The 23,591-nt window shown below is 42.6% G+C and overlaps 1 protein-coding gene across 2 annotated transcripts in view; it reads left to right on the top strand.

Annotated features, from left to right (window-relative positions):
• The window catches only part of SLC44A3 (solute carrier family 44 member 3), a 76,944-nt gene that overhangs the window by 5,934 nt on the left and 47,419 nt on the right, over positions 1 to 23,591 (top strand). The window contains exons 4-9 of one of the 2 annotated variants that reach the window (XM_084638046.1): positions 107 to 243; positions 12,341 to 12,434; positions 14,045 to 14,214; positions 16,720 to 16,809; positions 17,713 to 17,837; positions 19,363 to 19,549. In XM_084638046.1, coding sequence (XP_084494172.1) covers positions 107 to 243; positions 12,341 to 12,434; positions 14,045 to 14,214; positions 16,720 to 16,809; positions 17,713 to 17,837; positions 19,363 to 19,549 — 803 coding nt within the window. The remainder of the gene's footprint in view (positions 1 to 106; positions 244 to 12,340; positions 12,435 to 14,044; positions 14,215 to 16,719; positions 16,810 to 17,712; positions 17,838 to 19,362; positions 19,550 to 23,591) is intronic. The other variant, XM_084638045.1, reaches the window with a different exon arrangement.

Genomic DNA, 23,591 nt, shown 5'->3' with positions numbered 1-23,591 from the left:
TTACCGATTGTCATGTTTTGTACTGTTTTTAAAGATAGTGAGCAGGTTCAAAATGATATGAAAAATAGAAAGCTTGCCTTAAGAGAATCTTTTCCCTCCTTCCTAGACATGTGTTCTTTTTGAATTCGTGCGGTCTGGAAATTAAAAACCTTAAAATCAATTCAATCGCCTTGTGTGTATCTAGCTGTCCTCAAGAGCAACTTAACACTCTGGAAGACATCCAGCTTTTTGCAAAGAACAATGGTATGTAATAAAGAGTTTGGATTCCTTAATCTGTGTGTGGAAGAGTTATGCAGTTTTAAATCCTATAAAATGTACTCCTGTTTGAAATATGTTACATTGGATGTTTACTTTATCATTAATTTATTTAAGTCAATGGAAAGCATATTCTAGTTCATGCTTATTTAAATGTTTTAGTTATCAGAAATTTTATGGATCTCTTGTGTGTATAAAACTGTTGTATGCATTTCTGCACAGGACTGGATTGTTCAGCAGAAAGGTGGCTATTGAGGACAAACTAGTTCAGAGGAGGGGGAGTTAGTGAATGGATGCCATTTGTATGTTTCAGAAATCTGCATTGACTTTGAATTGGATCCTTCAAATTCAATTAAAACGATAGTGAAACACTGTTATTCCATCGACGTATCAGATCTGTGAGCCCTTTGTATGTAATGAGTTTTGTTTTCAGAGCCAAAGTAGAATCATTTTGATTGTATTCTGATACTCTAAATAAACATAGACAAATAGCTATTGTGCAAAAACAGTTACTTCTTTTGCATTGCTTTTCAACATTTAAATAGAGTAAGCGAAAATTGATCCCTACCTCAGCAGTACATTACACAGCTAAGACTCCATACTCAAGATACCAGAGAACCGAGACAAAAAATTACCTGGCCTCTACCCAATGCTATCCATGTATAGAATACAAAGCTGAATGTGGAAGTCTGAAATGCTCCTTGGAGGACCCCAGCACGCACAATTAAGAAACTATTTATATACTATTCAGAGCATTTTGTAAAAAATCGCAGGGTTTGAGTTCTCTGGGCACAAGGCAGGGAAGTTCTGATTCTAAATCTGGTTCTTTTTCTTTTTTAAACAATAAACTACATAAACCTGGCCAACACTGCTCGCTGAATAGAGTGTTTGGCATTTGGCAGGCAATGACTAGCGCTCTGAGAATTGTTCTCTTTGATTTTCATAGATTGGATGGCAAGAATAGCTATTTACAATGAGGTTTTTTTAATGTAATTTTGAGATTTGATTATTATTTGATACTTTTTTGTCATCGAGAGCTGCGTACCCCAGTGATGCTCCTTAAATAATCTCAGCATAACTGAATTACATTACATGAAACTCCACCCACATTTAAAGAATTTGCATATCTGTCTTTAGAGAGCGTACAATATTGCATTTTAATTGGTTTGAGTATATCCAAGCGTTGCTTTTTCACTAGCATTATGGTAATGTAGTGTTTTACCAGCAGAGGGCCTGAAGATACTGGACTAAAGTTCTTAGGTCTGAGGCTGGACGATATTTTATTCCATTCTAAATCATTAAGGGCCCAATCCTGCTTCAGTTTACAAGAATAAGGTTTTTGCCATTATCTTAATGGGAAAAAACAAGACCCCCATACTTAGGTATTTAGAGTATTTGTGTGCCTCCTGTCTGGAGGATTGGTGATTGACGATGATAATGAAATGCAGAAGATAAGGCAGAAATAAAGCTGTGCTTGTTTCCCTTAATAAATTCGCATAGCTTTGGAATCTACATTTTAAAGATTCAGTATTAATGAAACTGAGAATTGGAGCCAGATTCAGAGGTGACCCTAGAGGGAGCTGAAGTTGGGGTAATTCCACCATCTTCCCAACCCTCCAACGTGTATATTGCTCCAACTTAAATTCTCTGTAGGCTCCCTTAGACTTACATGTAATAATGTATAATTTACATTCCCACTTAGTATGACCCACTGAGTCTAAGGAAATGTAGATGGGTGAAACTCGTACACCGAAGAGAAGTGTTTAGCAAGAAAAAAAGCCTCCTCTCTTTCTTGACCATACACATAGATACACCTTCTTCTGTCCCCAAAGCATTTAATTTATACCAATGTAGACTCCATTGTTTTACACATCAGCAAATGGGTGGTGATGATGCTAGTCACCAGGATTTTCAGGATGACTGTGACAATCGTAGTTTTTACTAATGGGTCTTCGTGTGACTCCATGGACCAATTTGTGAAGAACATTTATCGCGCAGGTCACAGGTCATATGCCTGGTTGTATTGATTGAGCTGCACATTGTTTCTGTGCCTGGGGCTGTGCTTCCAGTTGCTTAGCATGATTCCTCTCAAAGTCGAGGACACATTGCCTTATGGTGTGGTACCATGCAGTATGATTTAAGCTTAAGATTCTGTCACAGGTATTTTTAGTAAAAATCAGGGACAAGATCGCAGGCAATAAAGAAAAATTCACAGAAGCCCACAACCTAAGCCCTAACTTTTACTAAAAATACCCTGAGCAGAGCAGACTAACAGTAGGAGCGCTGCCAGGAGGGCTGTTGGGGGCCATTGCTATGGCAGTTGGGGGCTGGTTGCTGCTCCGGCAGTCCTGGGGCTGACTCCAGCAGCTGCTCCAGCCCCGTAACTGCTCTTTGTTAGAGGGTTTATTCCTTCACCCACTTACTTCCCTGGTCCTTCTCGCATGAACAGAGAGCAACAATACCCGAAGTCCAGAGGTGCAAACAATTTGATGTTTATTGGGGTGAACTTCCAGCTAGTATGATTCCAGTTTCCTTCCTTAGTGTCCCCCTTCCCAGCTCTGACACCACAGAGCCTTACACCTGTGTCCCTGTTCCCATTCCTGCCCTTAGCCAAACATGATTCCAGTTTCCCCACCCCCATTCCCTGTTCCCATTTCCCACCCACCCACTTTCAGATTGACTGCAGACTATATAGTAAAACTTGAGTTCTGCTTAGCTATACCTTAACCAATCATTTTCCTGAAATTTAACTAACCAATCCTAACATATTGTAACATGATTATGTAACCAATTATATCCCACCACCTTAATTAGTTTACACCCAGCAAAATTAATTATACAGCAGACAGAAACAATCACAGAACCAGACAGAGATTATACAGACAAAAAATAGTAAAGTGGGAACTATAGTGACAAAACAATACAGAAGTGAGGATTTCACATCCCAGCTATTGATAAGTGAGTTCTTGCCAGACAGTATGCTATCAAACTAAGTTTTCTTTTACATTTTCTAGGCACTTCCCTTTCTCTGGAGGTGATAGGCACTATCAGGACAGGACTGTATTCCTCACAGTCCAATAGCACCTTATTTCAATGTGACTAGTTTGGAATGTGAGGAGGTGACCGTTCGCTTCCCAGCTTATGGCTGCCTCTGTTGCTTAGCCAAAGGCCTTAGCCTAAGAACAGGGCCTCAGACTGTCACAGTAAGAGAAGGACCTTACACTGGCAGACAGTGATTTTGATTCTTTCTTTTATACCTCTAACTAGCCAAGTGATAAGAATACACCTAAATTCTTAGAGTATAGGCCTTTAAAGACAGGCCTGAATATCTATATCCTAACACTCCACCCCTTTTTTTTCTTTTGGGATCCTCCTGCCCAGGTATCCCTGGAAAAGCATAGGACATATGGCGACACATTTCCTGATAGGGCCAGGCATCAAGGTGGAAGGTGTGGATATTCCATTTGTCCCACTGCCCCTTGTGTTGTATAGTGCCCTGCACCTTCTCTCGTACGGGCATACCACACCTATTCCAATTAGTGTTCCAGACTTCCCATTATAGTGGGCCCGAGAAGGTTGGGTCCGGGTTGTCTAGAACACTGCAGGGTTTGGAGGGCTTATTACATTACTTATAGGTTATCTCCATATGCAGTACAGTACAAGTACAGTTAACAATACAAAATCCACAGCAACACCAAGTTCTGACCACTGCAGTATGGTCCAACATCCGAGACACCCCCAAAACACTGCCTCTCCTCCTTTGACAGGGTCACGATCTTATGTGTCCAGTTGCTGGCAGTTGCAACAAGCTGTTCCTGCAAGTTTTGCATGCTTTTGTCCATATCATAAGTCCACTGAATGTTCCCAGAGAAATGGGATATTGTCCAAACCAGCTTGACCACTTGGTATGGAATCAGGCAGTATGCCCTGGTTTGTTTATTCACAGCAGTAAGATTCACAGATCCATTTGTGCACCAAAGTCCAGACAGCAGCATGTGGATGGGTGTAGTTTGGTTATGGGCTGGTGTAATTATACCCCCAGCAATATGTACATTCCCAGCAAAACACCTTATACACAGTACACCCAATTGTCCACCCCTTGCGTAGGCCATTGATTCTGCTCCTCCATAGTCATAGGAGAAGGGCACATCCAAACATCTTCTGTTGATTTACACTATTTTACACACCCCTCCATTGATTCCCAGTGAGCTCCTCCCCTTCTCATTATTTCCATAGGGCTTGTGGGGACCACCTTAGTTGCCATTCCATTTCCAGGTACCACGGTAGCTATTACACAGGTGCTGGCCTCCTAGTTGAGCATTTTGCATTCCCATACACATCTCCCCTCCCAGGTCAGCCTTTTGAAGCCATCCCCCACCCATGTCATGAGGTTTTCTGTTCATTAAAACACAACAATGCTAGCAACAAGACAAACACCACAGACAAACACAAAACACAGATCGATGGTATTCTGGGTTATTTTTCCTGCTGGTGCTAGCTTGCTTGTAGAGTGTCTGAAAAACAAAAGAAAAAATTTCCACCCCCCTGGTGGGGACAGATTATTGCTTAATAATAATAATAATTAATAATATCACTTTCTTTTAGAAATTTCCTTGCTAATTGCAGGAAAAACAGAAGAATTACCCCTTATTTTGTTCTATAGTCAGGTTAGTGAATTACCCCACTCACTGGTCATTTATGAAATTCATGAGGTGGTGTACCTCCGTTTCCCCTCTTGTACAACAGACCATGTTTGCAATAGTTTCTCTGCTGTACCAAGCTTTACAGAGAGGCTTACTAGCTTGCTTCTGGATCCAAAGCTATTACCAGCTCAGAGACTGTCTTAAAAGGGAAACATTTCACTTCCACTAGAGTTCTGATTACTTTCCACTTTCATCTCCTGCTCCGAAACACACAGAGATCTGAAAAAGAAAGCACAACCTATTGTGGCTCCTTTTGGAGCCCTAATAGGATTTTAATGAAGTACCATGTTTTATTTGTTTCAGAGTAACAGCCGTGTTAGTCTGTATTCGCAAAAAGAAAAGGAGGACTTGTGGCACCTTAGAGACTAACCAATTTATTAGAGCATGAGCTTTCGTGAGCTACAGCTCACTTCCTCAGATGCATATCGTGGAAACTGCAGCAGGCTTTATATATACACAGAGAATATGAAACAATACCTATTCCCACCCCACTGTCCTGCTGGTAATAGCTTATCTAAAGTGATTTCCAGCACAAATCCAGGTTTTCTCACCCTCCACCCCTTTTATTTTATTTTATTTGCATTTCTTTTACCCCTTCTCCAATATACACTGCACACGTCCTAGGAAAATGCACATTCCTTCCATATAGTTTAACCTCCATAACATTATATTAGCCATATTCATTTTACACAAGGTGTAACTGCCTCCCCCATGCCCACAGAGTTTTCATGCACACCCACCAAAGTAACAATCTGATCTCCCAGAGCCACCCCAAGGCTCAGTGTTCCCATCATTCCTCCCCTTTTCCTTTTCTTTTACCTGTGCACATGCACAAAATTCTCTTTTGCCTAACATCCCTTGCACTGTGATTACTCTTTTTTACACAACTGTACCCCGATTACACTTCCATCTTGTACAACTAGACACAATCAGGGGCAGCCAAGTTAAGTTCCAATAGAAACCCCTTACATTCCTTTAGTGATTTTGATTACATTACCCAATAGTCAGATAATTTTGATCAGATTCTCTCTCCTCCTGCTGCCTGCAGCAGTCCCTTATAGACCATTTCTGTGGGAAATGAGCCAATTTTCCTTCAGAATAGCTGTAAAGGCTTCTGGGGACAGAAGCAGAGTGGTGGTAGTAGCCACTCTACCTGACCCCCTTGGATAATTTAATTACAAAGCTTCCATCCAATGTGACTGCACAGAGTTGCACATACAGTTATATTTATATAACTGGGTTTTATCATTAAACAAAAACTTCCTTCTTGTAACACCACAACTGTTACCTTTTACCATTTCCACAACTCCCAAATGTTTACTTTCCTGAAAACCCTGTATTATCAATTTTTGCAAAAGCTATTTGTAACTTTTCACTCACTTACTTACTCCTATATTTAGTTCTTTAAGGTAGTGCAATTTATCTGTAACAACTTAGCCACCAAGTACAATTATTGCCACACAGCTGCCTTAACTTGTGCTGTCTTTGCCTTGAGACTGTTTAAAGAGGCAGTAAAACATTTGTCTCCATGGATGCCCATGGATCTTTTACTCCAAAAATTCCAGTGGAATACAGCAGACCTCCCTCATACTTTGTCCAAAATAACCAAAAACATCTCACATAAGTATCCAAAGTACACTCCATTAAAACTTCAGAAAAACAAAAAGAGTGTGGAAAGGCAGGGGGAGAGGTGGAAAGAAACCAATTAAACCTGTCGGGTCAGTTTAAAGTATAGGCTACCAGCAACAAATTAAGTAAACCGAAGAAAAGAAGAAGGAAAAGGAGAAAAGGACATAGTTAGCTCTGAGTCAAGAGTAGGCTCCCTGGGTTGAAACAGTTGGGAACCCTTATCCCCAGGTTCTCATTCTGGCTCTGGGAGAAGAGTGGGGGTTGTTACCTGCTCCTGCAAACCCTGCCATTTTGCACTTTGAATCCTTTTTTTTTTTTCCTTCTTCTTTCTCTCCACTCCCCCAGGACCAAGTCCCAGCTCCAGTCTCTAAAGGTAGTCTGTTAACTCTGCTTTTGACTTTAAACCCTGTTGTGCCAAATCATCTTTAACCACCCATAACTAATTTACAACCCTTCAGCAGCCCTTGCTGAAGCAGCACCAAACTTGAAAGATTACTGGCAGCTTCCCATAATGCTGCCCTTACTTCAAACCTCTCACAAGCGGACTGAAGTGCTTCCTTTCCCTGGAAGGCATTCAGTCCCAATGGGTAGGGACCTTCTTCCACTACCCATATACCAAAGAAGGGGGGGCTCCTCAGCCACCCCCCATCCCTCTGGGTCCCCTAACACTTCCTCCATTTCCTTTTTAATCTCATCCCAGGTTGACCCCTGCACCTGGTATGGGCCCCTGTTCTTCCTCATCCATTTATCCAAAAAATCCTTTACTCTGGCTTGCCAGAACCCACAACTACCATCACGAGAGTTCGTGATACCCCCTCCAAGCAGCTGCACGGACTGTTGGGGAGGGGGACTTACAGGCTGCCACTCACCTATCCGATGCGATGCATCCGAGTGAGTCACCAGCACCAAGATGTTAGGGGGCTTATTCCTTCACCCACTTACTTCCATGGTACTTCTCGCATGAACAGAGAGCAACAATACCCGAAGTCCAAAGGTGCAAACAATTCAATGTTTATTGGGGTGAACTTCCAGCAAGCATGATTCCAGTTTCCTTCCTTAGTGTCCCCTTTCCCAGCTCTGACACCACAGAGCCTTACACCTGTGTCCCTGTTCCCATTCCTGCCTTTAGCCAAACATGATTCCAATTTCCCCACCCCCATTCCCTGTTCCCATTTCCCCCTTTAGCAAAACATGATTCCAATTTCCCCACCCCTGTTCCCATTTCTCACCCACCCACCCACTTCCTGATTGACTGCAGACTATATAGTAAAACTTGAGTTCAGCTTAACTATACCTTAACCAATCATTTTCCTGAAATTTAACTAACCAATCCTAACATATTGTAACATGATTATGTAACCAATTATATCCAATTCAATGTTTATTGGGGTGAACTTCCAGCAAGCATGATTCCAGTTTCCTTCCTTCGTGTCCTCCTTCCCAGCTCTGACACCACAGAGCCTTACACCTGTGTCTCTGTTCCCATTCCTGCCCTTAGCCAAACATGATTCCAATTTCCCCACCCCATTCCCTGTTCCGATTTCCCCCTTTAGCAAAACATGATTCCAATTTCCCCACCTGTCAGGCCTGTCTGTAAAGGCCTATACTCTATATCCTAACACTCCTGTGGCAGGGGCTGGCCCAACCCCCGTTCTCCTCCCCCCTTGGCCCTGGCTGCTTCAGCCCTGGGGCCGCTGCTCCAGCTCTGCCACTTTGGAAGGCATGGAGGTTCTGGAAAATCACCGAATCGTACCCTTAAGAATGCTCAATCACCAGTTGCTCACTATTCAACTCAAAATGTGCATTTTTTGCAGATTTTGTTTCAGGGTGTCTTTTGAAGCATTTAATCTGCCCTCCACACTTAAGATTGCTGGAGCTTAATTTGGAATATAAGACTTGTTTTGATAGATGAGTCTCAGGCATAAAAATTACATGGCCAGTCCGTCTCCATTTGGGCACTGATCAAATGAGTCTTGATGCCAACTGAACCAGCTTTTGCTAGGACTTCAGTGTTGGAAATCCGGTCCTGCCATTTGTTGCCCAGCAATCATTGTAGGTGTCACAAATAGAAACTGTCAAGATTTTTCACATACCACTGGTAACAGGTCCATGTTTCGAACCCGTGGAACAATGTAGTGAGGACAACAGCATTATAGACTTTGATTTTTTGGTCTGTAGATATATTCCATGTTGCTTCCAGATTCAGTGATAGAGGTGACCATATACAGTGCTGGCTTTCTTAATTCACGCATCCACATCGTGGTCAGTTGTCACTTTGTTGTTCAACATGCCGCCGAGATAAGTAAACTGTTTGATGGCTTGGAGCCTGGTACCTTCCAAGCTTGTTGATGGGTCTTGGTAAGGCTGTTGAGCAGCTGGCTGGTACATAAGCTTGGTTTTTGTTGGGCTGATGGTGAAGCCAAAGTTATTAGCTGCCTCAGCAAAGCACTCAAAGACGATAAGGCCATTGAGGAGAAATTAAATGAATTCTTTGCATCGGTCTTCACTGTTGAGGATGTGAGGGAGATTCCCAAACCTGAGCCATTTTTCTTGGGTGACAGATCTGAGGAACTGTCCCAAATTGAGGTTCTGGGGCTGGCTGCTGCTGCAACAACTCCAGAGCTTACCACGGCCGCTGTTCCTTCGGCCCCAGGGCTGGCCACTCGCTAGCTGTTCCAGGGTCTGCTGCTCCAGCCCTGCCCCAGAAGAAGTCATGGAGGTCCCGGAAAGTCATGGAGTTCATGATCTTTATGACCTCCGTGACAGAATTGTATCCTTAGTCGTGATATATGCTCCAAAGTTGGCATGTAATATATCCTCATTAATATTCCTGTGTGACTTATGTATGGGATGTGAACAAAGTTATAAATATGCACTAGAAATATGTTCTTAAAATGTGTTTGGCAAGCAATACATAAGCACAGTCTGCCTCAGACAAAGGAATTTGTCATTTCTTTATCTGACAAGCCTGGTCATCAGGCAGAGACAGTGAATGTACATTTACATGCAAGGTTAAAAAAAGGTATCAAATTAGCAAGTGGGGGAGGTAGCCTCTTAACAATAAAGACAGGGTTCTGAACCTCAAATGATAAGCAATTGAATCAACTGACTGTATACAATATTACTGTATTCTAAAATTGTATCTAGTAAGGTTTTTTATGAAAGCCAGTGACACTCTGGTGATTAATATCATTGTGAAATGTATGTATTAACACTCTCGGAGGAATTATGGATACTCACTGATATTATGCTTTAAAGTCTGTGATCAAATACAGGGAAAAACAGGGTTTCTTCCAGACAGGAGGAAGGGCAGCTATCTATCTGTCTCCAATGTAAATTAAGCAGTGTGGAATCAAAACAATGGAAGCCCCATTTAAATACAAATTAGCATGAGGATAGGAAATCCACAAGAAGGGAAGAACAGCAGGAAGCCTTCTAGGCTCTTGAGACAGATACAGTGAACTTTGTGGTGATACAAGGAGGGCAAAAGGATAGGTGAGTTGTCCATCACTTGGGAGATTCAAAGGGCCAGAGCTGGATCCTTCAGCCAAAGGGGTTGAAGTCTTCTGGGAACTTAGTTTGGTGAGAAACCTGCTTAGGCAAAGATTGTAACTTGCTTCTAAGACTAAAACAATTTTCAGCATATTTTTACTTTTGTTTGTTTGTTTGTAGTCTTTTGTGTCTTTATTCCTTATACTGGATATCACTTAAACCTAAGCCCTTTTTAAAATAAACTTGTTTTACTTTTACTATAAACCAGTTGAGAGCTGTGACTGAAATTAGTGTGTTTGTCAAACCCCAGTTAAATTAATGATCTGCATGGTCTCTTTGAAGGAGCAAAGAGCTTATTAAGTTCTGTGAATGTTCCAGGAGAGGGCTGCACGCTGAAGGGAGGCATTCTGGGGAACTTGGGAGTTGGGGTTCACTGTTTGTTACCTATAGGGCAAAGTTTGGGCTGGCAGAGCCCTGAAGAGTTTGCTGGCAAGGCACACAAGCTGGTGTGTCAGGGAGTTGTCATACAGCTTAGCAGCAGCAAAACTCTCACTTGTTGAGTCAGAGAGGGTAATACAGTAACTCAGTTCTGGGGCCCTCAGCAGATTGGCAGATGATTTTGGGGAAATTCAGGACAGAGAAGTATTAAGGTCATTCTATAAATAGTAACTGGGCGGTGGAAGCCCGGGTGTGACCTGCATGCTTGTGTGCAGGCTGTTGGTGTCAAGGCTGTGAACCACAGAAGCATAGCTTTGAAAGCACCCAGAGGTGCAGGGTAGGTGGTGACACAACCCCTTACTAGTCTGGGTTGAACTCCAAAATGTCACACCCTCATCAGAGTTAATCACTGTTAGTGTGTAAGACCTGATTGTTGAAGCGTAACATTCACCTCTTGAGGCAGTCAGAGTTCTCAGTCTGTCGTTCATAGAATGGGTAGGCTGTCCAGAGAAGAGACACAATTTCTTCTGATTGCAAAGCCAGCTCCTGTGTTGGCTCATTTTGTGGGTGTCCCTTCCAGAAGAAAGTATACCTAGCATGCTCCTCAGCCAGTTGACCCTCTTCAGCAAGTCACATCTTTCTCTGAGCTGCAATGTGGATACAATATCCTTCAAGCTCTTGAGCAACTGAAGCAGTCCACCGGGCAGGACCATTAGTTTGGTTTGGACAGTAAAGCAGCTTACAAACAGTCCACCTTGCAACATTGAAACAAAGGAAACTTTTCAAGGCTTGTTTGAATTTTGACTGCGTGATGGGATGTCCTCCAGCTTCAGTGGGCTGTTCAGGTTGAGCAATTTTCAGGAGAACTTTTTTAGCACCCTTCTTTGATTGAGGTCAACTGTGCTATTCCTGAGTCGAGCAGCTGAGTCAATCAAGATGCTGCTGGACTACAGTATCACCCCAAGTCAATGCAGAGTCTTGACCTACCCACGTGCAGGTTCACAACTATGACTCCCAGCGGTGTCCATCACCTGTCACTTTCACCATTCCCCTATTACTCTGGGACTTATTAAACTGTGCCAGAAATTTGTAAGGTGGAGGAGCAGTTCCATACCAACTTATGTACTCTTGGTCAACAAGACCATTTCCAGTGGCAAAGTAAATCGCGACAACTAAAGGACTTGCTGGTTGCAGTTTATTTTTAGAGTGACCTTCTATTAGATCAGTTGCCGAATTTCTCAGGCTAAGCTTGGTCTGCCCAGCAAATGGGTATAAAGTAAGTCTCATTTATACCATGTTACACATCTCTGAATTTGGCCCTAAGGGGAGGCTTCTGGAGGTATGAGAAATGAGAGAAAAGAAAATAGTATAATCATCTGAGTTTAGTGAAATTTGGGGTTTCCAGTGTTTCAGTTGGTTGTACTTGCTTCTCCTAAACCAAGTTACAACAATTTAGTGATAAAAGTGGGAAAAACTGAAAATATTACTCTCTGTAGAGAACAGATAGGGGTTTGATCTTGATTCATTAAACTGTTATCTGGACTGTATAAGATTTTAAGCTGTCTCCTAAACAGAACAGTGTTTAGCATCATGGGGTTTTTTTTGTTTGTTTTGTTTTGTTTTTGTTTTTACTTAAATACAGAATTATTGAGGAAAAACACTGCAGTTTTGCTAATTAATATTTATTATGCTGCACAAAATCTTGAAAACAGCAATTGATTTGAGCAGCCATGCAATTAAGTGCTATTTATTTAGATTTTTAAGAAGTGTGTTTTCTGCCCAGAAATGGATGTGAACTAATAACAGGTGTTTTTATTCTATAGGTTCTTGCCTTTGTGTTTATAACTTGAACATATCCAGTTACACACTAAATCCAAAGGCAGCTGAGCTTTGTCCCACACTGCCAGTTCCACCAAGGTAAGAATTACAGGGTGCTTTACTGCACTGTTTATTCAAGACAACTTTTCAAAGACTGTCCTTCCCATTTTGTGTTTTCACTTGATGCATAACCATCAGAATGATTTTACTTTGTTTAATATCTTTGATTTTATATTTTTGAATTCTCATGTTTATACACCCCCCCCCCCCCACACACACACTGTTCATACCCCTATTCAGCAGAGATTCTTAAGCATGTGCTCAAGTGAAGTCCCATTGCCTCCTGAAGGCACAGAACTGGACTCTTTATGCTTCCCTACTCCGCTGCACAAAGGAAAGTGAGGAAAAGAGCATGAGAGACCTTTCAGAGGTGAACCATGAAATAAATTGAAAAGAGGGCACCTCACACTTATTTCTTTGACAATCTGTATTTCCTCTCTGCAGCGTGAAATCCTCGAGAACAGTTTCTATTATGTATGTGATACTTCCTCATAAAAGCAAAACTGGTCGAAGCAGTTTCCCTAGTAACAGTCACCATTTACTTATTAATTAGGGAGGCATACTATGCTGATGGACTGCTGTGTCCTTTTAGACACACACATGAGTTTCTCTGAGATCTAAAAAACCTTCTTGCTGGCTTAGTGTAGCATTGCCAAGACTAGAGGGATAGTACATTTAAGACACTTGGCTAACAATGCCAAATAACGTTATTTTTATATGTAAATATTTGACTGGGCTACTTGTATTCTAAGCTGGTCAGGTCTAGCTTAATACACCCTAAAGATTGTTGGAATATCTTAAACACTCTGCAAAATTTGTGTGTGTATTGAAAATACCTATACTTATTACTACAGCCGTACTAACTTGTGCTTTGATTCCATCCATTCTCCCAAATTAATCAAGTCAAGCCCAGTTCATATTTGAATAGGAGCCCAAAAATGAGCAGAAAACACTGTTGGTGTTCAGTAGATGGTACTGTTCCTGAGTCAATAGTGAACCAATACCTCATATGAAGGCACTATGCTGATAGACGTGCTGTCTTTCAGATGAAATATAACTGACCTGCCGACTATTTGTGGCCATGAAAGATCCTGTGTCTCTCTTCCTAAGAGTAGGAGTATTAATCACAAAGACCTGAGCAAATTCCAATTTAGCTGAATATGTTCTGCCTTCCTAAATCTCTCCCATCGTTTTAATCAGGTAGAGATACTCACTTTCCGTTATAAACTACTGTGCAGTGTTGCTGTGCAATGTTAAATTGCCTGTGCTATTTTATCCCAGAAGTTTAGAAGGCTGCAGTTTAGTGGGTAGGGCGAAATGATCTCTGTATGTTGGCTTAAGTTCTGAAACGTGTTTTGAGACAATCTGAAATAGTTCAGGGGAAGCCTAAAGTTCAGTCTGAATATTCCAAATTCAGCATAAACTGCTTACTTTAATTTGGAACTGTTTCTTTATTTTGGTGGCAGTGTTAACGTATTTCATTTTTACTAAAAAGCAAGCAAACATAATACAACATATAAACAAAATTCAGGAACTTGATTGGGAATTGCACTTGTTTTGGGACTGCGGGATTGATCCCTGAATGTATCTGAAACCTTACTCTCCAGTAATCAATCTTTTCTCCCACCTCTGTTTTTTTAACTTTCCAGCAAATCCTTCCCATTATTTAATCGCTGTGTTCCACAAAACCCTGAGTGCTATTCGCAGTTTGCGTCCATCTTGATAAATGTGGTAAATGAAGTCGATGCTTTTCATCGTATTCTGAGTGGAATAATGGCAGGAAGAGATACTGTAATAGGACTGAGTGTCCTTGCACTAGGTAAAGTTATGAATAGAAGAGGGATTTTAAAAAAATTGTTAAAATAGAATTTCATGTTTCAAACCTTTGTAGGAAGAATAATGCAATTTTTAAAAATATTGACGCTTGATATTTGCTGTATAGAAACATTTGTTTTGTTTAAGAGAGAACTGCTGTTTTGCTTTCACAAGACATTTAGTAGACTAATGAAATTCAGATTTATAGAAACCAGACTGGAAACTTACTCTGCATCACTTGTTTGATTTTTTGTCTGACTCCATTAAAAACTTTAGGTGAAAAAGTTATAAAATCAGAATTTATCCTAGCATGAGGTGTGTTTTAATGATATATACTATTTCCTCTTTTCTTGCCGTTCTTAGGGGGCCATTGAGGTCTTAGAAAGTAGTTTCTTCTTCAAGTGATTGCAGACATGTATTTCCCTTGAGTGTGCATGTGCCAAGCACATCAAAGCCAGAGAACCTTACCTAGTAGTACCTGTAGGGATGGTGCCTTCTGGCCATTAGCTCCTTCCCAAGCTGTTTAAGAGCACTCTGACCCTTCTTAGTTCCTTCACCAAACATTAAGAATTGAGACTCAGATGCAGAGGCGATGGAGGGTGGGTCGTGGAATACACTTCTGCACCTATATCTTGAAGAACAACACTTATCTGTACTGTAACTAACAGTCTTTTCTTCGAGTGATTGTAGATGTGTGCTCCACTCAGGTGATTCACAAGTAGTTTCAGAAGGAAGTGGGGCTCAGAGTCTGCTTAATACTGCCTTCCCAAAATTTGCATCTGATCTGCACTCCATTGTAATAATGTAATATATGGTTAAAGTATGTATGGAAAACCAAGTAGAAGCCCTGCAAATGTCCAATGTGAAAACACCACTGAGAAATGTGACCGATGCCCCTCGGACCTAGTCATATAGCTCTTAACCTGTGGGGAGGCGAAGTCTGAGCTATCCCATAAGCTGTTTTAATACGGGAAGTTATCCACCTGGAAGTCATCTGCATGGAGACCAATAGACCCTTCATGCAATCTGCAAAGGAAACTAAAAGATGAATTGATGAACGGAATGGTTTAGTTCCCTTCAAGTAAAATGCCAAACATTGTGTCTCATCCAAGGAATGAAAAAGCTGTTCATCAGCGCTTGAATGAGGTTTGGGAAAAAATACAGGTGAATATTGTCTGATTAAGATGAAATTTTGACACGACCTTAGATAAAAACTTAAGATGTGGCACCAAAGTGACCTTGTTTTTGAAAAACTGGTTATACTAGGTATATGCCATGAGGCTCTGCAGGTCACTAACTCAACTCGAAGAAGTTATGGCCACAAATAACTGATTCTCTGTCTCTACTATACCAAAAGACAAAGTTGCCAAGGACTCAAATGGACGACTCATGAGTCCTCCAACACAGTGCTAAGGTTCCAGTGAGGAATCACTTCCTGCACGGGTGGGAAGAGAAGTGATCCTTTCAGAAATCTGACTACCATGGAGTTTGAGAAGACTTTGATTTGCTTTGGATGGAGGATGAAATGCCAGAATCGCTGCCAAATGGACCCTCCACAAACTGAGAGACGGACCAGAGGACTGGAGGTGCAACAATTGCTCCAGAATGTTCTGAATGCAGGATTGTATTGGTAGAATCCTGCAGCCTAGGGATCAGATTGAAAAATGTTTCCATTAGCCAGATAGGTAGCCCTTAGTAGAACCTGTCGAACGGCTTCAGAACAGCACTCCTGTTCCTTGTCTAGCCATGCAGCATCCATGCTGTGAGGTGCAGGCTGTTTAGTGCTGGGTGTGAAATCTGACTATGATACTGAATCAGTAGATTGGAACCACAGGGATGAACAGAGAGACTGAGGAGATCGCCCTTATGGTAGCGCTGCCCCATCAGTGTACTGCTAGGCAAAGTTCTCTGGCTTTGGTGCACTCAGCATGGACCCCTGAGTGGAATATACATGTGCACTCGCACCTTGAAGAGCAACAGCTACAGTACAGGAAGGTAACAGTCTTACTCATGTAAACTGAAAAATTTTGATATGCCTATAAGTATTAAAGTAATTAAGCTAGTTATTAATAGGTAATTGTAATTTTACATTTTCAGCATTAAAAAAAAGCAGTTTGATAGCTTTGATTTCATGTTTCGTGAGTAAGTTGAAATTAACAAAAACTAGCTTCAGAATGAGAGAACAGAGGGTAAATCCATCCTAGAGAGAATGGATTTCAGAAGGCAAGGGTTATGCCAGTAATGAATTTACCCTAAGAACCTGACTATTCTACATAATTACTAATTCTGGTCATTTTAGGGCCTGATTTTGGAACATTTCTGGTCAAAACAGAATCTCTTCAGTTTTAAAACCTATTGGTCTCTGCTTTTGAGATCAGTGTTTACAAGTATAAAAAATCTGGAATGTAGAAAAAACTAAATTTTCTTTGTAAAATAATTAGTCTGATTAAATAGATCATAACAGTCATCTGAAGTTAACTCTTTCTATATATTTTTTTTAATTTTCCAGCCTTCTCTTTAATAATGGTTTTAACCTTCAGATTCATCACCACACTTCTGGTCCATATTTTCGTGACACTAGTTGTGTTTGGATTGTTATGTAAGTATATTTATTTATAATGGGTGTTTAAGTAACGCATTTGAAGGAAAAACATAAAGGAAAAAACAGCAAACCTGTTTCTCCTCTGGTATCCTTCAGTAAGCTAAATTGGGTCCCAGTCCTGCAATCGGATCCATGCTGGACCCTTTCTCTGTGTGGATGAAAAGGTCTGACTATGCAGATCTAGCTGTAGTATCAGGGTGCTGAGAGGTTTGTTTTATTTCAATTATTTATAGATGTCTGTAGATTGTATTTCTTTTGACAAATGATTTGAGTATGATCAGTGTTAACGTTTCCAACAAAGTTTAAATAGAGAATTTAACAATGCATCCTTTATAAAGAAAGAACTATTAAGAATGATCAAAGCCTGAAATGTGAGCTATCTTATAAGTTATGTTTATCTCTTGCAATGAGGCTGTAACTTCAAAGCTGCAAGAAGACCAGACTTAATGTTGGCTTTGACTTCAAAATAGCAAACCAGCCACACCATTTTATTCTGTGAGCACAGATATGTGCATTTACACCAGTGGTTCTCAAACTTTTGTATTGGTGACCCCTTTCACATAGCAAGTCTTTGAGTGCGACCCCCCTTGTAAATTAAAAACACATTTTATATATTTAACACCATTATAAATGCTGGAGGAAAAGTGGGGTTTGGGGTGGAGGCTGACAGCTCGTGACCCCCCCATCTAATAACCTCGAGACCCCCTGAGGGGTCCTGACCCCCAGTTTGAGAACCCTTGATTTATACCTAATGTTTCTCACTTTGTGCTACACTGCTCCATTCTTCAGTTAATTTGTAATTGAAGAGGAGAAGGTAACAGAGCCATAACCTGTGTGCATTAGCTTGCCAGTCACTTGTGAAGCACTGTCTGCACCTTCATGGATTTGTGTTTGTTCCAGTTGTCTCAGGTGTTCTGTGGTGGCTCTACTATGACTACACCAACGACCCAAGCATAGAACTGGAAACTGAAAAGGAAAATGTAAAATTTTTACTTGGATTTGCTATCCTATCTACCGTGATTACGGTGAGAAATTTTACAGAATGATCTTTGGGGAGCTTAATGTTAGAGATGGTAATCTGAAACCTTGAAATAAAACTATATTATAGCAATGTGAGTGCACGTGCTCCCTCCTTTATTTACGCTTGACATAGAAAAGTGGAAACTCCATTGTAGAGGCGGCAAAGAGTCCTGTGGCACCTTATAGACTAACACACGTATTGGAGCATAAGCTTTCGTGGGTGAATAACGACAAAGTGGGTATTCACCCACGAAAGCTTATGCTCCAATACATCTGTTAGTCTGTGAGGTGCCACAGGACTCTGCCGCTTTTACAGATCCAGACTAACACGGCTACCATTCTGATACTTGACTCCACTGTAGAGAGTAACTGAGGCTGTGTGATGGTGATTCAACCATGACATGGTCAGTTTATCCCTTTGTGGATTGCACTCAGATGCATTCTGCTTTCCATTTGCAGCCAAATAAGATCTGCTTATAATTATTTAATCCTTTTTTTACATTTTATGGGACATTCACCTGTATCATGTAGAGTCTGTACAAGGCTCTCCACAAACTTAAACCCTGTGCTAGGGCTGTAGGACGATGCCAGCAGAGCAGCTGTGCTGCAGGACTTTTGCCCTTGGCACACTGCTGCAGTGTGGGTCTATAGGCCATCCTCAGTTAAGCTAATGGTGGGGCTGAGTGAGCAGAGAGACACTGGATCCATGGAAATGTGAATCCTGTGGACCCAACATGCTCCTTTGTGCCACGTACAAGGTAACAGCCATTGCAGTGGGGTGGAAGCTTAGTGCTGCTGTTTAGTTTGCTGGCCACAAGCTGTAGTGCTAAATTTTTGCCTTCCAGTCATCCACCTCCTGTTCACCACACAACCTGATTAGTATGACTTTATGCTGTTGAAATGAATGTTTCACCTTATTTAGCATCGTAGCCCAGTATGAATGTGTGAATAGTTCATATATTGTTGGGAAATGAGTCAGTTACATTAATGTTTCTTTAAAAGAAAATGTGGTTGCACACAATGAACAGTCTGTATTGTGTTAAAATGACCAATATTATTGTGATATACACTGGAGCTTGCTTGCATATTCTCTGTACATTATCAGACGGTGGGCACTGCACCTCTTCTCTTGCTAAATACAAGAATAAGAAAAGGTTTCTTTGGATGCAGATTTGTTCAGGTGCAATACATTTGCCATTTGTAGAATTCCAAATACATCGTCTGCTCCCAGTGGCTCTTCTGAGAGCTTCTGGCATCTTTGTAGAGCAGACTAGAAAAGTGGTGAAGCAGCTTCTATTGTGAATGTTTATTGTTTTATAGTTTCCAGTGTGCTATGTCTTTTAGGTGTTGTTTGCAGTTCAGTGTTAAAGATTTAGTGCATAATAATTTTATGAAAAGACATGTTCTCCTGCGGTCCCTTTGTGAAATCTGCACCATGCTCCCCCTACAAAATTTGACGACTTCTGATAATTTAAGAAAGAAATTCCTAGTTTAGTATTTTTCTGATTTGTTTTTCATCTCTTTTAATAGATGGTTCTACTTTCCCTCATATTTGTACTAAGGAAGAGGATTCAGCTGACTGTACAGCTCTTTTGGGTTGCTAATAAAATAATTAGCAGGGTCCCTTCCCTACTGTTCCAGCCACTATGGACCTTTTTGATTCTCATTTTCTTCTGGGTGTTCTGGGTTGCTGTGCTACTTAGCTTAGGAACTGCAGGTAAGTAGTTGTATTTTATCATGGTCATGGGTGTACACTATCTTGTTTTAAAATTTGGTCTTTAAACACAGAACATGTTGGTGTTAGTGTACAAGGTGTAATATATCTGTTATGATCTTGTTTTCTGTTTACTTCACCTTCGCATTTCTAAGGGTACTGCAGAAGTAGCTGCTGTTTTGTGAGTCAAAGATAATACAGCATGTTAGAGGAGAAACACATTTGTGCACTCTCACGGAGACTTTACTTTTGTTCTTTCTTGTTTAGGTCTCATAATATAAAGCAGGGGTGGCCAACCTGAGCCTGAGAAGTAGCCAGAATTTACCAAAGTACATTGCCAAAGAGCCACAGTAATACATCAGCAGTCCCCCTCCCCCCAGTACTTCCTGCCCGCCGGCAGGCCTGCCAATCAGCACCTCCCCCTCCCTCCCGTGCCTCCTGCCTGCCGCGATCAGCTGTTTCGAAGTGTACAGGAGGCTCTGGGATGGAGGTGGGAGGAGCAAGAGTGCAACAGGATCAGGGGAGGGGGCAGGAAGGGGCAGGGGCCTTGGGGTAAGGGGTGGAGTGTGGGCAGGGCCTGGGATTGAGCAGTGGAGCTTCAGCCCCGGAGTCAGCACCTATGCATATTAACTTCTGAAGAGCCGCAGTTTGGACACCCCTGATAAAAAGTGTCATTCCAGATCCAAACTATGTTGTTGCTTTTTGTAAATGGGGAGCATAACAGAAAGGGGGGAGTGCTTTGATTTAGTACAGCAGTTGTGCAATTAATGTGTTTCTACTATGGGAACAACAGGAAAGTGCCTTCCCTCCTGTGAGAGATGTAAAATTATTCTGAATATCTCTTCCCAGCATTTGATGGAAAGCTCTGCAGATTTGTAGAGAGATTCTCTCTTTCTCCCCTTTTTCCTCTTCCATCCCCAACTGTTGAGGTATTTCAGAAGCACTTGGTTGAAGCATTTGTCTGGCAGGTGACTTGCTGTTTCTCCAAAGTTGTTAGGCACAGTGGCACCAAATTTTCAGCCCCCGTAGGCTCTTCATGAATCTTTCTTGCCGAACTGAACATCAGTTCTTGTGGGACAGATTTACTTTGCTTTGAGATGTCATCCTAGATGCTTCTTCAAAGCACTCGTCTTAGCTTGTAATTTTTGTGCCTTATTTGTGCTGGTCACATGTGGCCTGGGAATGCCAGATGCTGCACTATGTGGTTGTTACTGAAAGGGAAGCACCCCTTTCAGAATTGTGAATGGTCAGTGCAGTGGTATAGCTCAGGAGGCCATTGGAGCTTTAGGTAGTGGGTTGCTTTCATCAGGTTAAGGCAGGGGTGGGCAAACTTTTTGGCCCGAGGGCCACATCGGGGTGTGAAACTGTATGGAGGGCCGGTTAGGGACGGCTGTGCCCCCCCAAAAGCCTGTCCCCTGCCCCTATTCGCCCCCTGACCCATCCAACCCCCCCTTGCTCCTTGTCCCCTGACTACCCCCTCCTGGGACCTCCTGCCCCAAACTGACCCCTGGGGTCCCATCCCGTATCCAACCTCCCCTGCTCCCTGTCCCCTGACTGCACCGACCTATCCACACCCCTGCCCCCTGATAGGCCCCCCAGGTCTCCCATGCCCTATCCAACCCCTTCTGTGCCCCGACCCCTGACCGCCCCAGAACCTTCGCCCCATCCAACCGCTCCCTGTCCCCTGACTGCCCCCCGGGACCCCCTACCCAACCCCCCCCACCGCTGCCCCCTTACCATGCCGCTCAGAGCGGCAGGAGCTTGCAGCCCTTTTGCCTGCGCGGCTGTGTGGGAGGGGGAACAGTGGGGGTGGGGCCAGGGGCGAGCCTCGCCGGCCAGGAGCTCAGGGGCTGGGCAGGACAGTCCCACGGGCCAGATGTGGCCCGCGGGCCGTAGTTTGCCCACCTCTGGGTTAAGGCCTTTTATTAATTTGGATAAAGCTTATGCATTTAAGCTGTATGGGTGTAACTACTCATTTTTAGGTAGTATAGGATTGCTTTTCATGCAGTTTTTGAACAGCTCTATTTGGTCAGAAGTTAGATCTAAGTACAAGGTATTAGTCAGGTAAACTACAGTAACTCTAGTAAAGCTGGTAGCTGTTAGTTAGAATGAATCAGAATACACTAAATTTGAAATACTAATGGCCAGGAATGCTAGAGGAAACAACACAAACATTCTTCATTTAAGCAGAGCTGACTATGAGAGAATGCACAAAAACCCAAAGGAACCTTTACTGTAAGTCTCCAATGTGCAACAAAAGACTGTGTGTGAAGTTTGTCCTTGTTGAATCTAAATTCGGAAAATGCCAAGTGAGTCCAACGTGTTTAAAAAGGTTATTAGTCTCTTTGGGATACAGAAGAGAGGTAGAGGTTATAAATATTTTGGCTAGTGTAATAGGATCAATTTGATGAGAAGTGCAAGATGATATAGTTGGGTGTTTCCCGAGTATTGCTGTATACTTCATTAAGAGTTTGTTTTCAGTCCTGTGCCTGGGTTGTTTTTAACAGATGTGTCAATAGTTGTAATTTTCAGCCATTTAGCCAGTTAAAGTATTAATATTTATAGTGAGAATGTGCATGTTACTTAAAACAAACTAAAGTGACAGTATGAGTGTTAAAGTAGGTGTTAAGTAGATACAGAAATATCAACCCATGTGTTCATTAGTTTTCCTAATTGCAAGTGAGCTTTTATGAGCTTTAATTCTGCTTCTAATCAGATTATGGCATGGGCGTACATCAAAGTTAAACAGTGGCTATTGTTAATAATTCAAGTGATACTTGTTTGTTACTACCAGTTGAGTAAAAGAAAACTGTAGTAACACCCATAATCCACTAGATGCCATTAATGTAGTTTGAAAAACTTTCTGTTGAGTAACTCATTTTCATTCTTCTTCAAGTGCTTGCTCAAGTCAATTCCATTCTAGGTGTGTGCGCGCCCAGGTGCACGGTCTTCAGAGATTTTTTACCTTAGCGGTATCTGTAGGGTCAGCAGTGGCGCCCCCTTGAATGCCATGCACACGTGCCAGTATATCAGGCACCGCTGACCCTACGCCCTTTCAGTTCCTTCTTACCGCCCATGGTGGTTAGTCAGAGCACCTTTCCTTGCATTGCAAGGGCTAGCGGGTTTTTTTTGTCTACTGACTTCGAGCCTTAGGGCCTTGTAAGTAGTTTGTTTCTAGTAGTTAGTGTTATGTAGTTGTTAAGTGTAATTAATAGTTAGCAGTTAGGGTCCCAGCAGGGACTTTGCCCCAGGAGGGGCATGTCCCGGTCTCCTGGGTTTAATCCCTGCTCGGACTGCAGCAGGCCTATGCCTGTAAGTGACCCCCCATTGCAGCTGCCTCAGGAGCTTAGGGGAGTCACACGTTAGAGACAAGTGCCGAATTTGTAAGAACTTCCGGCCCTGCACACAAAAGGAGCAGGATATTCGGCTACGGGCTCTCCTCATGGAGTCCACCCTGTGCCCGGCCTTCGTGCAGCCCCATCAGGACTCGCCATGTACCTCAGCCTCGGTGCGCAGTGCGCCCCTGGCTCCAGTGCCCAAAAAGAAGACCAAAAAGCATGACTCCGCAGCACTGGGCAAAAAGGGCCATGGTCATCAGGCAAGGGACCTGCTTTGGGCCCCCTGGCCACTCTGGAGCTGTGCACTTGTACCTCCCTGGTCGAGGCCTTTAGCTCCATGAAAGGTCCACCACCGACTCCTGGGAGCAGCATGGGACCAAAAACTCTGGTGGTACCAGCGCCTTCATAGATTCCCCGAGAGAACACAGGCCTCCGCCCGTGCCACCAATGCAGCATGCGCCTAAGGAACCGGCAAAGGCTCCCCACGAGGGCAAGCCAGCCGCCAAGACCCTTAACGGGGCAGTGGAGTGCCACTGATCCCCCTAGACAAAGCAGCCCAGACCCTCTGGGGCTCGTTCACATTTGCGGTCACCGCTGTCTTAACGTGCATCACCTAGAGCAAGACGCCAGTCTCCGTACTACCAACGCTGCTCACCCTCACACCGATCGTCCTCTCGGCGCAGGGCCCGGTCACCTGCCTCGTGGGA

The sequence above is a fragment of the Lepidochelys olivacea genome, assembly GCF_965140295.1.
Source record: "Lepidochelys olivacea isolate rLepOli2 genome assembly, chromosome: 8".
In the NCBI taxonomy this organism is placed as follows: Eukaryota; Metazoa; Chordata; order Testudines; family Cheloniidae; genus Lepidochelys; species Lepidochelys olivacea.
This window is presented reverse-complemented; position numbering and strand designations above follow the sequence as displayed.